Source organism: Zymoseptoria tritici, chromosome 10, assembly GCF_000219625.1.
Source record: "Zymoseptoria tritici IPO323 chromosome 10, whole genome shotgun sequence".
Lineage (NCBI taxonomy): Eukaryota > Fungi > Ascomycota > Dothideomycetes > Mycosphaerellales > Mycosphaerellaceae > Zymoseptoria > Zymoseptoria tritici.
Genome location: NC_018209.1, coordinates 367,995 through 383,426, shown reverse-complemented (window position 1 = coordinate 383,426; position 15,432 = coordinate 367,995). Strand labels below are relative to the sequence as shown.

The 15,432-nt window shown below is 54.1% G+C and overlaps 5 protein-coding genes across 5 annotated transcripts; 4 read left to right on the top strand and 1 right to left on the bottom strand.

Annotated features, from left to right (window-relative positions):
* Positions 1 to 192: 192 nt before the first annotated feature.
* On the top strand, positions 193 to 1,117 carry MYCGRDRAFT_48650 (uncharacterized protein; the record flags this gene model as incomplete). The annotated part of the gene is made up of 3 exons (XM_003849146.1): positions 193 to 257; positions 310 to 665; positions 729 to 1,117. Coding segments are annotated over 3 exons (810 nt in total), but the record flags the coding sequence as incomplete, so codon positions are not given.
* Positions 1,118 to 1,625: 508 nt separating this feature from the next.
* On the top strand, positions 1,626 to 2,806 carry MYCGRDRAFT_76112 (uncharacterized protein; the record flags this gene model as incomplete). The annotated part of the gene is made up of 3 exons (XM_003849147.1): positions 1,626 to 1,729; positions 1,848 to 1,981; positions 2,031 to 2,806. The coding sequence occupies 3 exons, from the start codon at positions 1,626 to 1,628 to the stop codon at positions 2,804 to 2,806; spliced, it is 1,014 nt and encodes a 337-aa protein (XP_003849195.1).
* A 1,822-nt stretch (positions 2,807 to 4,628) lies between these two features.
* On the top strand, positions 4,629 to 8,405 carry MYCGRDRAFT_96103 (uncharacterized protein; the record flags this gene model as incomplete). The annotated part of the gene is made up of 4 exons (XM_003849148.1): positions 4,629 to 6,257; positions 6,792 to 6,798; positions 6,851 to 7,009; positions 7,174 to 8,405. 4 exons carry the CDS (start codon positions 4,629 to 4,631, stop codon positions 8,403 to 8,405), a joined length of 3,027 nt encoding a protein of 1,008 aa, XP_003849196.1.
* A 2,081-nt stretch (positions 8,406 to 10,486) lies between these two features.
* On the top strand, positions 10,487 to 12,424 carry MYCGRDRAFT_96102 (uncharacterized protein; the record flags this gene model as incomplete). Its single annotated transcript, XM_003849149.1, has 2 exons — positions 10,487 to 11,645; positions 11,928 to 12,424. The coding sequence occupies 2 exons, from the start codon at positions 10,487 to 10,489 to the stop codon at positions 12,422 to 12,424; spliced, it is 1,656 nt and encodes a 551-aa protein (XP_003849197.1).
* Positions 12,425 to 12,865: 441 nt separating this feature from the next.
* MYCGRDRAFT_96101 (uncharacterized protein) lies at positions 12,866 to 13,661 on the bottom strand (the record flags this gene model as incomplete). The annotated part of the gene is made up of 3 exons (XM_003848749.1): positions 12,866 to 12,901; positions 13,031 to 13,288; positions 13,557 to 13,661. 3 exons carry the CDS (start codon positions 13,659 to 13,661, stop codon positions 12,866 to 12,868), a joined length of 399 nt encoding a protein of 132 aa, XP_003848797.1.
* Positions 13,662 to 15,432: the final 1,771 nt, after the last annotated feature.

Below are 15,432 nucleotides of genomic sequence, written 5' to 3'. Positions count from 1 at the left end.
CCTCGAAGGCCGAGCTCGCGCACACGAAAGGAGTGCGATAGGGAAGCGCTGACGGATCGCGAGGAAGGCCTCAAACTATCGCATGCGAAAGAGCAGAGACACTTGAAGCTGGATGCAATCAAGCGGTTCGCGGCGACTTCGGGTCGCTCGCGAGGGAAGGTTTATCGCACAATAGATGGACTACACGCAGATCGCGATGCTGTGACTTGGTACTGGAAGGCCGTGGCAGTCGTGTCGGTGTTCATGATATTGGGAGGGTAAGCAGGATACCACAGGCATGCCAGTCTACATTCGCTGATCGCGAGATAGCTTCCTCATGCTGCCGGCGAGTTTCGAACGCGACAACGAACTGAGAGTGCCAACGCAAGTGATTGGAATCTTTGCGGCTGCTCTGCTCACTGCTGGATTCTCTGCGACTCTACTGGTATGCATCGTCGTTCCGAATCCCCTCTTTCAGGTAGAATCCATCTTTCAGCCGGCATTGGCAGCCTGCTTCGTCGGTGTCCTGACCGTCACGTACGACTTTTTGTTCTTCAAGAGATACCACTGGAACACACCCGCCTTTCTGACAACTGTCGCGGCTGGAGTAAGCAGTGTTGTATACGGCATCCTACAGATCTGGAGCCGGCGCAAGATAAACAGGATAGCCAAGGCGAAGAACCAGAGTATGGCGGTTCCCTTGAACATGCCCGGCCATTCTACGCCAGGGATGTCCACAGGCGATGCAGAGTCCTTCCGGTGGCAAGACACTGCCTACTATGACAACTATGCGCGGAACATGTTCCCGTCCGCCATGCCTCCGGACTCATCCACGAGATCTGTCTTCGATCCTCACACCGTGCCAGAGGAGGAATTGCAAAGACAGCAGATGCTAAATCTACTACTTGCAAGAGAACAGGCCCAGCTCTCGCCTCCACTCCCTGCGCAAGATAATGCGACTTACCACATTGACATCCCGGTGCCGAACGAGAACGATTCTCCTGCAACACTCGCCTCCCCGAGACACTACCCTTCGCCTGGTGGACCATCTCCGATGTCCGTGCACGCGCGGCCGTCGCCTGGAGTCGTGCGACCTTGGAACGAAGATGTCCTGCGAGAGGTCGACAGAAGGCGTTGAAATGGAGGGACGTCTGTTTCATGACGTTATTATGCTGGAGAGTTCGATAATGTATAGTGTACATATTGTCATAATGCCACCTTCATGATTGCGAGGGTTGTTCCGAACTGGTTAATTACGAGATGGGCTATGGCAAGCAAGCTTTCCCGTACTCAAAAACCGCCGGAGAAATTCGATCTTGTCTCATACACAAATGTGCATCCTGCTCAAGATCTGTGACGAAAGACAACGAGACCGAGCGCGGTGAGAGACGGTTCAGGGCGAGCAGCTTGCGGATGAAGTGCTCTTTACGATGCTGATCGACTCCCGCACAGCTGTGCGGGAGCAGCTGATACCTTTTGATGTTGTATTGATGAGGGAGTGTTTGTCCCAATCTTCAGATGAAAAGATGGCCATGCCAAGCCAACGGGATAGCGCGCTTTGATTAGCCGAGATTCCGCCAGCACCTCACCCTATCAGTCACACTTCCATTGCCTCCTTCTCCCACCTCTCATATCCACACAAAGCCATGTCGGCCTCATTACCCGGCAGCAGAGATCTGCCTGCTTCTCGGCATGATCTCAGCACCTATCTGGGCCGGGTGAAGCACTCCGCAGACATATCCGATCCGAGGTGAGAACAAACAATTGGACAGTGTTCATGGGCCATGGTACCTCACCGCAAGGTCGAGACAGTCAGCCGCACAGTACGATATTTGTAGTGATGATTCGCGCTGACCACAGTCTTGCAGAACACTGTTCACTTCCAACGCCGCCCTGGAGAATGCCAAATCATTGGTCACTCAGTACAAACAAGGCACGATTCGATCCATGACACCAGAGCTATGGACAGCAAAGAAGATCGTCGACTCGACACTGCATCCAGGTCCGTACTGAGCTCCAACCGACGGCCGACTCATTCTGATGCAACGCAGATACCGGCGAACCAGTATTCCTACCATTCCGGATGTCATGCTTCGTCTTGTCCAATCTGGTCGTCACAGCCGGCATGCTTACGCCTGGAATGACGAATATGGGCACCGTCGCATGGCAGGTTGCCAACCAGTCCCTCAACGTGGGCATCAATTTCTCCAATGCCAATAAGAGCACACCAATGTCCATGTCAAGCATCGCACAGTCATATGTCATGGCTGTCGGAGCAAGTTGTGGTGTTGCAGTGGGTCTCAACTCCATCCTGCCACGTTTGAAGAACATCAGTCCTGCCACCAGAATTACGCTGGGTAGACTGGTGCCTTTCGCTGCAGTGGCAAGTGCTGGTGTGCTGAATGTGTTCCTCATGCGAGGAGAGGAGATCCGGCAGGGGATTAATGTGTACCCGAGCGAATCAGAGGAGGCGAAGACGAAGCGAGAGCAAGCGAATCAAGCTCTCGAGCCGCTTGGGAAGAGTAAGAAGGCAGCTACGCTTGCTGTGGGCGAGACGGCTGTCTCTCGTGTGCTGAACGCAACTCCGATCATGGTTCTTCCGCCTCTCATCCTGGTACGCCTGCAGCGCATGGAGTGGCTGAGAAGCAATCCTCGTTTGACGCTTCCTGTCAACCTTGGTCTGATCTTGACGACGAGTATCTTTGCTCTTCCGGTGGCGTTGGCTGCTTTCCCACAGCGGCAGGCGGTGAAGGCGACAAGTCTTGAGAAGGAGTTCTGGGAGCAGGGTGGCGAAGGAGGCCTGGTGGAGTTCAATCGTGGGATCTGAGAGACGTTTTGCATCGCTGCTGGAGCAGGGGCAGGGCAATGTCCTGTCGACTCGAGAGTTCAGCCTTATCGCCAGGATGGCACATACAGTATGTCGTTGCACTATGGTCGGGTGATCGTGACTGATGGACCGAGCAGCATAGATTGTAAATTACAGTAATCATTCACTCAAGTCCATGCCCGGGCCTCAAGGCAACTATTCGCTTGACCGAGAACCCCGCGACAAGCGCCGTGGTTCCGCAATTTTGCTTCATCTTGTCAACGGCTTCGAGTTCAGATTTCGACAACTCACAACAGCAGGAGCCAACAGCAGACCAAACCACGCCGTAGCCATTGCCAGCCGCAATTCGATCTGCACTGACTCTTGCGTTCACACTTCTGACATTACAACTAGGACCGTACCAGACACCGCCGCTACATCCGCCTCCCTCGCGTGAACTCAACGGGGACCGAGAGAATGAGGACGACGCTGTGGGTATGAGAGAGTAGAAGGAGGCCGAAGACTATCGGGCTGGAAGAGAGGAGCTGCAAGGCGAGCGAAGTGAGGTAGGCAAACTCTCGATCTTAACTTCGCTTACGCAAACTACAAGATGACGATGCCGATCAGATCAGATATGTGCATGCCAGAGTCCCCGTGAAGCCAGCGAGACAAGGAAGGCAAGTATCTTGCCCAGGTTCATGCATGTTTTGCAAAGAACGGATCGACGGCACCCCGGTTCGTGGACCTGTACGCACCAGGTCAAGTCGGTCCCAAGAAATGAGCGAAGTGAGGAAGGGAAGTATCTTCTCAGATTCAGATGTGTTTCACCGAATCATGGATTGACAAACCGAATCGAGGGGGGCTTCTATCTTCAGGTACGAAGAGGTCGCTCGAGGCGGGAAGATTGAGATACGCAGGCGATCCCGAAGTCGCAGAAATGACGGGAAGAAGCATGCTGATAAAGCCATGCTGCACGTATCAGACCGGAGAGGATCCGCGAGTCTACGATCATATTGAAGCTGATCACTGGAGAAGATGGACCGGCCATGTTAGTCCGGAGAGAAGCCTTCGGCGTCAAGTCGAGGCTGCAGGAAGAAGAGCATGACACTTTCTTGAAAAAACAGCCACCGCAAGACATATGGCCTGACAAGAGCCGCAGATGCTTAATAAAAGGGAGTGACGGCGAGAATGTAGCAGGTGGTCAGTGGAGATCAGAAGAAGAAGGCCAGCACGAGCAGCGCTGCCACTACTGGATCAGACCTCAAGGCACGCACAAGACAGCACCCGGACGTTCGTTTCACCAGACGATGGAGGGACATTGGCGGCCAGACTGCATCAGTATCTGCCAAGTCGAATATCGATGACGAAGAGCAAACCGCCTCTCCGATGTTGCTTCTGCACATGATGGCGTACTTGCGTCCAGCCGAACGAGGCTACAAGTAACTTGTCAAGCTTGAGAGCTGCGCCAAAGATCATGTCAGTACTGACTTCTGCATAGCGTTTGTCTTGTGATTGCACAGATCGATAGCACCGACCAACGCGATGAGCCGCCTGCAAGGCCCGAAGGCTCAGCGAGTGTACGAGAAAGCCAGAGTATCCGTCGCAGCTCTGATCCTCTCGACCGAGCACGGACTCAAGCCTGATGTCTAAAAAGGGCGCAGGATCGCCGCTTCATTCACTCTTTTCCCTCACAGAGCTGCGCTGGCACATGCAAAATGACGAATCAGGCCAATGACTCAGCTGACCTCGACTCTTGGACCAAACGAGCTGAAGCTTCACTGAACATCTACCGCACCTCCTTGATTTTGTCTGCGCAGTACTTCTGCACATCATCGCAGACAATATGGCGGCCGTCCATCCAGCCATTGGCTCGCATATGATGCAGAGCCGACTTTCGCCCCCAATATCCGGCGTCGGTGCGCTTCAACGCCAACCAGTCGACATTCCTGATGATGTGCGAGACGCCATTCGAGCTTACCACGAGGCCACCGCGCAGTTCACTGCGATGTTGATCAGAGTGCCGCACTCCACCATCCACGACACCGACAACATTCACCGTGATGGCTTGATCGCAGCGCTAGCATCCGCCCGCCGCGACCTTTGCCGTGTTGACGACAATACTCATGTCGCTCTTCTCCTGCGGTACAAGCGGTCTTATGTTGCGGCTGCGGACGCGAGAGCAAGATTTGCCCGCAGGATCCCGATTGATTCAAATTTGATCACTACAATTCGGGAAGCCTACTTCAGCCGTAGAACAGCGAATGAATTCTACAGCTCACAAGCAGTTGGTCGCGATAGAACGACCGAAAAGCACCAGGAGCTCAATGAGGTCTTTTACCAGATCGCCATGAGGCTTCGGAACAGTACGCCGGTCACTTCGCAAATTCTCCCGAGCATTGATGTAACAGTCACTCCGGCTGCTGCGCCTCTCCTTATGGCCCCAACACAGGAGGTGTCGCCTTCGATCACGCTAGAATCGAATCTTGAGAACACTCCTACTCAAATCGAGGCCGATCCTACAGATCTTGCGGCACCATCGCTCACAGTCACCGCCGAAGCCCACATCGATACGGAAGGAGATACAGTCGTCTCGGTTGAGGAGACAGTGTCCTCGATCACACAGCAGCCTGAGCTTGAAGTTGATGCCTCCACGATCCATATTGATGCTACAACTCCCTCCTTGCTGACGGACATCCCCGCTGGACCTCAAGACTCTCCTCATTCAACGAACGACAAAATTACCAATGTTCCCGCATCGATTCCCAGTCCAGCCACGGCGGCCGATCTCCCTGGCTCTTCCACTCTGAGCATTGCACCGCTGGGAGCTGTCATCACTCCACCAGACAGGCTTCTTGAGGGCCCTCGGGCTTTCCTAGAAGAATGTGTCCCGCAGTTTCTGATCATCCAGCTCAACACTCATCCTCAACTCCGTGGCCACTTGGAGACCATCAGCGCAGTCCTACGTCACGCGCTACCTGACCTTTTACGGTGCAGATTCGGTGAAACTTCAGCTGTCAGCGAGTGTGTGGAAGTGGTGCCGTCTTTGCTGTCGGAGAACACCGTACTTGAGGCTACAACCCATTCTCCAGAAGTACAAGTGGTGCAGGAGTCTGAGCGGACGACTGAGACTGTGCTTCAAGAAACCACGGTGGGCGAGAGTATTGTCCCCTCGTCAGCCGTGCAAGCAACAGCACATGCGATTAACGCCACTCTGCCTGAAGCTGTGATCGTGGAGCAAACCGCTTCACCGGTGTCAGCGCTACAAGTGCCTCCGTTACCCCCAGCGAGAGCAGTGGAGCCCAAGAACTGGGCGTACATGACTTTGCGAGAAGCGAATCAGCTTTACCACAGAGCCAGTGTCGTGGTGGGTGAGCAGCTCCGCCTCTGGGGCAACGAGGACTACTACAATCACTTCCTGGCCGAGGACATGAGGACAATGCCATCGTCGAAATTCAAGGAGCTGGCAAGAGACGTGCGTACAAATTACGGTCGCAACCTTCGCCACGATGCTCGATTCGACATTCTTTTTGAGAATCTTACCCATGCGATTGCAGGGCGCAAAGAGGTATCGAGTCGATATTCGGCCGATCCAGACTCTGAATCCGAGTCCGAAAATGATGGACACCTGCTCTTCTATCAGACGCTGTTGCGGGTCGAAGACATCTTGACACAAAATGCTCTTCCGTCACGGTGGTTGTAGTGCATAGATGCAGGCGAGCGAGGGAGCAGCGAGACAGACAGTGTGCTCTCTCCGACGGCTATGATTGCAACGCCAGGAGAAACATCACAAGAGGATTGGCGAGACGATCGACGGATCCAGAGGTACCCTGGCGAAAGATTACTCCGGGCCAGTAGATGGGCGACAGACCACGAGAGCCGGCGTCTTGTCGAGGGTTAGCTTTCACATCGAACAGCGTCACAGGCACGATGAGGAGTTGAAGTTCATGAAAGTGGACCTCGACTTGTACATACTGTCAAGAACGACGCTTGCATACATATACTCTAGTCTCTTGGTGAGCTCGTCGCTCCTTTGTTTACTTCATCTCATTACTTCTCACGATGTAGCTTTACGTCGACGCCAGCTCGCTGTCACATGCAAACGGCGCATGGAGCTAGTGACTCAGCTGATCTCGACCGACGCACGAACTACATTTTCGCTGAAGTACCCGCACTACCACCTCACACATCACTTCTTCTGCGTAGTGCATATTGCTGCTGCGCTTTGTCTGTTCTCCTCACTCTTCACGACATGGCTTCTCACCTGCCAGCTCATCCGATGCCACTCCACGAAGCTGGCTACAGCCCGCCGTCCTGTCAGCCTGCCACTTCATCTGCTCTGGCTTATCTGCGAATACCAATGGTCCTGAAACGACCAATCCCTGAGCTAGTACAGCGTGCAATCTGCGCATGGCACGATACCGTTGTTGAGATCACCGCAATGCTCATTGATGTCCCACGAGACGCCTGGTGCCCGATCGCCCGACGTGCACTGTCCAATGTCCTCGATCCTGATCGCCAGCTCTCGGGGATCGACGGGACTACCTTCATCGCAACTCTGCTCTCATACTGGGAGACATACGTCCGTGCCGCCAAACACCGAGCTCGGAACGAAAACTCATTTCCCATCGACACGAAGCTGCTACGCACCATCCGGAAAGTTGTGGCCTGCCCCATCATGACGGGCCGCTTCTTCAACTCCCATCGTGGTCCTGCCGTTGTTCACCACGTCTATAATGATGGCAACATTATGCTCTTCGAAGTTGCAGAAATACTGTCTGCGGGGCGCCACGGTTACTCACCAGAGCCGTCGGACACCTCGCCTGCTTCCAACTCAGATGCAAGCGCAAGTGGCAGTGAGCAGGATTGGAATGCTGAAGCGAAACACGACAGCTGCTTGTCGCCTACTAGGTCAGGAGCAGAGAGCCAAATGTCCTGGAGCCCAGCATCCGCGGCCGGAGGTACGTTGGCTGATGCGGCGGCTTCTCCACCATCGCGATCATGGAACGACTCGACCAGCTCACCGCAGTCACAATTCTGGATCGACATAAGCGAGCTGGAAGCTCAAGCCAAACTTCTACGGTTGCAAGCCGCAGAACTGGATGCTTTGTTATCTCATCAGCTTTCCGCAGCTGGAGCCGAACACAAGGATCCGCCAGAACAGCCCACCATATTCAGTCAATCGGAACCGCCGCAAGGCCCGGACACAATGCCATTTCCCGCTGATGATGAATTCTTAGCATACTTGAACTCACTGAGCCCAAAGGACCTCCATACTGAGTACAAAGATGCTAGCAATGAGGCAGGAAGCCAGCTTCGTCAATGGGGGGACCCGATTTATGCCCGGGACTTCTCAGCATTGGGGGAGGCCCAAATGCCAGCTCGCAAGTACCCAGAATTGGCACTCGCTGTGCGCACTCTGTATGGGCCCGTGATCTTCGAAGACCCTCGTTTCGACGCTCTCCTCGAGAATCTGGACGATGCGATCTTAGGACGCTGGGTGGCGATGGGTCGGTACCAAGAGCGAAATCCTCGGAATAACAGGCCTGGCTCTAAGGGTGCTCGTCATCTGGAGTTCTATACGACATTGCTAAATGCCCGGGACCACTTGTGGCGGGATTGAGAAGCGAGGTGGCCAGCAAGGAATGAAGGGAATTGTAAGAAAGTCGGCCTGGTCGTCAGGGTCAAGAAGATTCATCACGGAGCAAGGCCATCGGCGGGACGAATTGGGAAGAGGAGCTGTTCAAGTTCGCCGGGACATTGAAACAAAGATCGGTCTATTAAAGGTCAGTCTCTTGCGAATTATGATCGACAGGATGTAGCCTCGTATAAGACAATGTATGCGGCACGATAAGACAAAGTGCGAACAGCTCACCATGTCGGTTCTGATATTTCCATCTTGTCAAAACATCAGTGTGCTGTGCTTGCCTGTATCGCAACTCCACGCCTTCAGGTTGTTGAGCACAGGCGGACAGATCATCCGAGCAAACTTTGACCCTCGTGAGCTGAAAGAATGGTGGCGAGATTGGATTGGATTGCGCGGACAGAGACCAATAAATCTGCACAAGGCACAGGAGCGCACACGGTAGTTGAGAACGATGAATTATCAGCATTACAGGCTGACGATGCTGCAGCAATTTCAAATGTTCCCGCTCCAATCGGCATGGACAACCTGTCCGAAGTTCGAAGTCGTCTTATTGCATGATAGTCCTTTCAGGTTCCTCCTCTTGCCACTCCTCACCTGCTTCCATAGCGTCCCACCCTTACCTCCCTTCTCATGAACGAGGCGTATGCCGTCTTGAGAAATCTAGCAATTGTTTTCGCACTGATACGGTCCGTCAGTCTTTTGTGTCCAGGTTTCGTCAAGAGGGGAGCCTACATACGGCGCAACAGACGCGACATGGACAGTGGGACTCCAGAGCAGCGGCGGCAGCGCTGGCGGCGAGGGTCACGCGAAAGCTCTGTCGACCTTGTCATAAAGTTGGCCACACCGATGTAGAAAGCTCAAATGTCGGAAAATTGGTATGCCGTTTCCCAAGCAACTCTGGCCTTTGGCTCTGAGGACGGCATGGGCATCAGAACGTTCCACAAGGACATCTGCTCTCTCACAGCGGTGCTTATCTCCGTACAAGGTCATATCAAGAACTACCTGGTACTCTTCAAGGATCCGACACAAAACTCCAGATCGAAGCACACTCGATGGGTTGCCGCGGCGGATTATTGATGCGGTCCATTCTATGTGAGCTGAGTGAGCTGAAAGATATCACTCGCCCTGTAAGCGTCAAGGGTGCGTGAGTGACGAGACTCCAGGTTGTTTGAGAAGAGAAGAGGCACAGTGGCAAGTGGAAGGACGGAAGGGATACGCCCATATGACTAAGCAGGATGTTCTGCCTCAGGCAGAAGAATACAAACCACCACCCCGAGGCCAACTTCTCTCTCCTTCTTGCCCACCATCTTCTTTCTGTGATTCGGCGGGTGCAGGGTTGACGCGAATTTCAAACTCCATGATCTGCAAGAGAAAGCGCCAGTATAGCACATTCGTTAATGTGCACGATCGCCATCTTCAGCAAATACGACCCGCACAACAACGCGGCAGACGCGAAGAGGCACCATACCCACAGCCGTCGCCAGCATGCTTCCATTAAGTGCCTCGCGTGTTTCTTGTTCATGCGTTCTTTCATCGCTGCTTGATTCCAGCAAAGCATAGCCCATGCAGACCACGACACCCACGACTTTCCAGGCCGAAAAAGCCTCAGACCACTTCCAGCACAACCGCAGCTTTGTCGAAACACCCACGGCCCGCGCAGCTGAATATCTCTTGGGCCCAGCCAAAGTAGCAGGCAAGCGGGAGGATGTTTGGGCCGGGAGTGGTACAGGGTAAACCACGAAAGTGTTTCCGCGCGGTGACTTGGAGGGAGGAGTGTGTAGAGTGCATGACGAGAGGTAAATCCATCATGGTCTGTCTGCTGTTACGGGCTCGAAATTTCCCAAAGTCCTTTCGAAAACATTTCTGAGGAGCAAGAAGTCCCAAAATTCATCGGCTGCGCGATCACATGCAAAGAGTGCATGGAGCTAGTGACTTCGCTTGGTTTGACTGACGCATGAGCTAGAATTTCGACAGAACACTCACCACCACGAACTGTACCTCATTTGCGCATTGCATGTCACTGCCGCGCATGATCCGTCATTTCGACTCTCGACACCATGGCGCCCGTTCTGCCCGGCCTCGCTGATTCCGCACCGCACACAGGCTGGATCGAAACGCCACATCAGCGTCAATATCGCGAACATCTCGAACAGCGTCAACATGCCGCTCGGAGATACCCAAAACTCATCGCAGAGTTCACTTCTATGCTCCTCGAGGTCTCTGCGTCAGATCCAGCCAAGAGTCATAATGATCGCGAACATGACATTCGACGAGCTGCGCTCATGACCGCGCTCGAGACTCCACGTCAAGAGCTTGCTCGAATCGACAGCAATTCTGATATCCCTACTGTGATGGGATTCCAGCGCGCCTACCGGGCTGCTGCCAAGCTTCGGGTTCAGTACGTCCTCCTATTTCCGCCAGATCCAATGCTGTGCCGCACTATCCTACAAGCCCGCAATGATATTGAGCTTTCAGGAGTGACTTTCCGCCCACCGCTTAGCCATGAGCCTGGTCTTGGGATGGACCCAGAACCACACGGATTCATCGGTTCGTTCTTTTGGTTCATCGAGAAATTGCTTGCGGATGCCATGCCTGATCCTTACCCCAATCCGCCGTGGCCTCCAGGCTTCTCAACTGGCAGTCTTGCAGCAGAAAGGAATGCGCAGCGTATTGCGAGTGTCAGCACTGATGCTGAAGCAGCGTCTGTCATCCTGGTGGCGGCGGCACCGTTGATTGCAGAGCAGTCCGTTGTCAAGGAGACTGCCACTCACAATGAAGAAGAAGCTTGCAGTGGTACTCCAGTGGGAACTCCACGAGACTACATGATAGAATGCCTACCTCACTTCTTGTTAGATCAGCTCAATGCTGAGAACAAGCTGGACGACCGACGAACGCTTTGCGCCGTCCTCCTTTCTATGCTAAGTAGGCTCCTTCGGAAAAAGTTCGGCGACACGCCAGCGGTTCTTGAGTGTCTTCGAGAGCTTTCTTCCTTGGTCTCCGAGCCCAGACTGATCAATGTGACGAGGACATCGGCCAGGAAGAACGTTCCTCAGCCGCGTGCTGTGGTCCATCCGACTGCCAAGCTGATCAGTCACCCTACACTCGATCAGCCAGCGACGGTCGCCACTGAAGCTCGGCCACCTACATCTCCGCAAGCAGCATTGACCCTCACTGCAGTGGCGAACCCGATTCCTACTACAGATGAGCATGGCATTCGTGCGCCTCATACTACCCTTCTCCCTGCTACAACCAGTGTTCTTGGCGCACCCCGAAAAAGATGGACCCTGCCAGCTGCTTGTCGACTCCTAGTACCCTTGACTGTGGATCGTATTACTCCCTCGGTATCGCTGAATCCTTTATCTCCCAGCCGAGATGTCTCAGCTCCACCTGGGCGATGGGAATATCCGCCCACTCCGTACCTGCGTCCAATCGTGTGCAGAGCAGATCTCGATCCAACACCGGTCGTCCGGGCAGCAATTTCTTGTACCCCAGCTCCAGGTCCAGAAAGTGGAGCGAGCGAGGATACTGCGCCTCCTCGGATTGAGGTTCAGGTCTCAGCAACCACAGTCATCAAGCCGACCATTCAGCAACCTACGCCACGACTCCCGAAGCCAGTCCAGCTGGCGAATACAGCGGTCATACCATGGGCCTCCATGAGTAAGAAGAACATCCACAAAACGTACAAACCTGCTGGGATCGAAGTCGCACGCCAGCTCCTGAGTCTAGCCCACCCTTCAGATTACGATGACTGCTCGCCGGAGAAAATGAAGACACCAGTCTTCAGGCAATTAGCCCGAGCTGTACGTACGAAGTTCGGACCTTCCTCCTACAGTAGCGATCCTCGCCTCATGAAGCTCTGCGCAAATCTTGCGATCGCAATCGAGGGGCGGAAGGAGGCAATGGACCGGTTTCCGCGTTCTGGGCTGGAGTATGAGCTACATCAGTCCTTCTACAAGACGCTGCTGGAAGTCCGGCATGAACTGGAGAGGAGTTGATGGCCAGCTCGCGGGCTTCGTCTGGAATAGAGCACAGAGAGTAGCAGATCATTTTGGAGCGTTCGATCGAAAAGAGGGGTCGAACATGGGAGACAGAGGACAGCTCGGAACTCTTAGGTTCTGGTTCAGAAGCGAGGCTGCCCGCGTCCCGAACATTACCTTTGTTATATGCGACGACCAGGAGGGAGAACATTACCTCTGTTGGATACGATGACCAGATGGGCAAAGTGATGGTGTCTTGGGTGACAACTTCTCGGAGCTCGATCGCATGTAGCCTGCCTACTTGAGGCGAATTGGCTCTGTCGTCTTTGACTTCAGCAAGCACTGCCCAGCTTTGACACCGATGCTTGTACAGTACGCTTCGGAGAGTGTTGGACGGAGCATCTATTCGTAGCAAAGGATGCTCATCTGCGTCTTATCACAAGCCAATCTCCCCTGCCTTCACTTCAAACATCCACTCCTTCCCAAGTCAAAACGCTACGTCACCGTCAAGCCCTCGATCCTGACGCAGTTTGCGTGAGGCAGTGAAGACAAGTTCCGATTTTCAAGGTACTTCGTAAAGATCTCAAGGAGGCGAGCAAACAAGGGGCGGTGGAGGGCACGTACGACTGAAACTGGAGTCTTGATGAGGAGCAACACAACCGGCGGAATGAAAGCCATCGCAACCTTGTCTGCACAGTCGAGGAAATTCTCGCCTCGACCTACATCTGGCAGACTCGAAGAGGGGTTTCCCGCACTGATGCTGTGAGAGCCAGGAATACTGTGACAGCGAAATTTCAAGACGAGACCGAGCGATGACACATCACGAACGAGAGCGGGCGGGGACACGGTGGTTTGGAAACGATGCTCAATCAACATCACAGACTAAGGATGCTGTAGTGACATTCAACGTTCCAGGGTGCGAAATCGCCATGGTCAAGCAGTCCAGCCGCCGTTGCAAGACAATCCTTCTCACGTCCTCCATCCGTCATTCCTCTCGTCCCCCTCCTTGTCTGGTCGTCCCGGAATTCCTCCTCCCAGGCGCGAGGGCGCCTACCCGCACTTGCAGTTTCCAGCTTGGCACTAGAAGAGCGGCATAATCAGTCTATGGTGTTGTCCGTGAGGTGTGGAAGGGGGGTTGGGTTCAACGTACGCAGGCGCAGAGGTCGCCTGGGCATAGGCAGGAGCAATCCTGGGCTTGAGCGGCGACGGCGCACAGGGCGACGAGCAGAGTGGTGGCGTAGTTGAAGAACTGCATCTTGTCGGTTGGATGTTGGGAGGTGGTGTTTGGATGGTGGTTCCGTTGGTGTGGACTTTGATGTGGTGGTGGGTGTTTGACGGTTGTTGTTGATTCTGCAGCAACTGGAGAGCATGTGGGCGATACTTATATATGCAGAAAGACGAAGATGGCTTTCTCGCACGCCGCCGCACAGAGCGGAAAAGACGCAGGGTCGTTGGCGGGAGAATGTTTCTAATCATGGCCATTGTGCTGCGTTTCCCAGGTCCGTCGCTGCAAGATGGCCATGCAAACTTCACGCACAGTGCGCACAGTGAGGTCTACGCATGACCACCAGCACCGTCCATGCAGGTCTGAGGTCATGAATCCACCATAGATGATGGGAGACGCTGCGTGGTGTACTTCCGTCGCGTCCCAGGACGGGGGTATGCCCTCTGAGACTTCGACGTGAAACCTCCAGCTCGAGGACGCTCGCAGGTATATCGCAGCGGAGAGCTTGGGTGCGGTGCTTTTGATATGGATCGAGGACGTTTGAGGCAGATCAAGTGCGTTTCATCGCTTGAGGCTGTGACTAAGCAAACCTCAGGCCACAAGAATATGAGGTGATGCCCCAGGCAGCAGCACCTAGAAGCATTCGGCTAGAACCTAAGCTAAGTACTCGTCGCAACCTGAGGTGAGGTGTGTGCATTTCACCTCACGTTACACGTTACACGTCTCCGACTCCCCGTCTTCACCGACACATTCCTTCCATTGTGTGCACCATCCCGGCAGCCCGGACCTGAAACCTTCCCGTCAACCCTCGACGTCGTCCCGGCTGACCGCACTTTCCGCCCTCCCGCTACCAAAGCCCAACCACGCCCGACTATACAACGATACACGATACAAGATCTACGACAAGGAATCTTCGCCCCAACTTCTCTTTCAGTCGACTCGTCCGAAGAAGCGGTCTGATAAGTCTGGCACTCTGGCACTGCCGCCGGCTCGTCTTCCCCGCGCAGCAAGGAACGCCCTGGGAGAAAGTCTCGGTATGAGATCTGTGCCCACGAGGTCCGCTCCCGATTTGGCATCAGCACTCTCTGGTTGACTGCCACCGCTATGATGGAGGTAAGGGAATCATCTTCTTCTCTTCTCCATCCACCAATGGAACTCCGCCGATTACTCCTTCCTTCCTGCTGTGCGTGAGTGAGCGACGGGAGTGGTGCGGCAGGTATGCGAGTTGATCACGCTTACATCGTACCGGTTGGTCCGCGGGACTTGTCGATGTGATCTGTCGAATACAACGGACAGCTGCCTGCTTGGTTGACGACATTGACTGCGAGCACTGCACATTTTATTCCTCCACGTAAGTCCTGTCAATGCATCACCTCCATCCCACCTCATCCCGCTCTGTCATGAACATCGTGCTACGGACTCCACCCTTTTCCCACGCTGCCACCTGATCATTATTTCCTTACGAGGCGAAGTCCAAATCATCCTGTCGATGCATGTGGTGCCTTTGCTCCATCTCCATTCCTCCGTTCCGCGACCCACTTGTCTTTGTCTTTGACATCTTTCTAATCAACAATTGTCGCAACTAGTCTTTCCATCCATCATGCACACGCTCTTCTCGGAGAACATTCTCAGTCCTCCACCAACTCCCGCGCCCATCAATCGAAGCAACCCATTCGAATTGTCATATCCGCCCACTTCATTCCCGCCCGCCACACCTATTGCCTCTTCCGCTGGGAGCTCATCTTCGCAGAACGACTTGTTGACGGAGAATTATCAGAACAGCCAACAATCAATCTCTGGA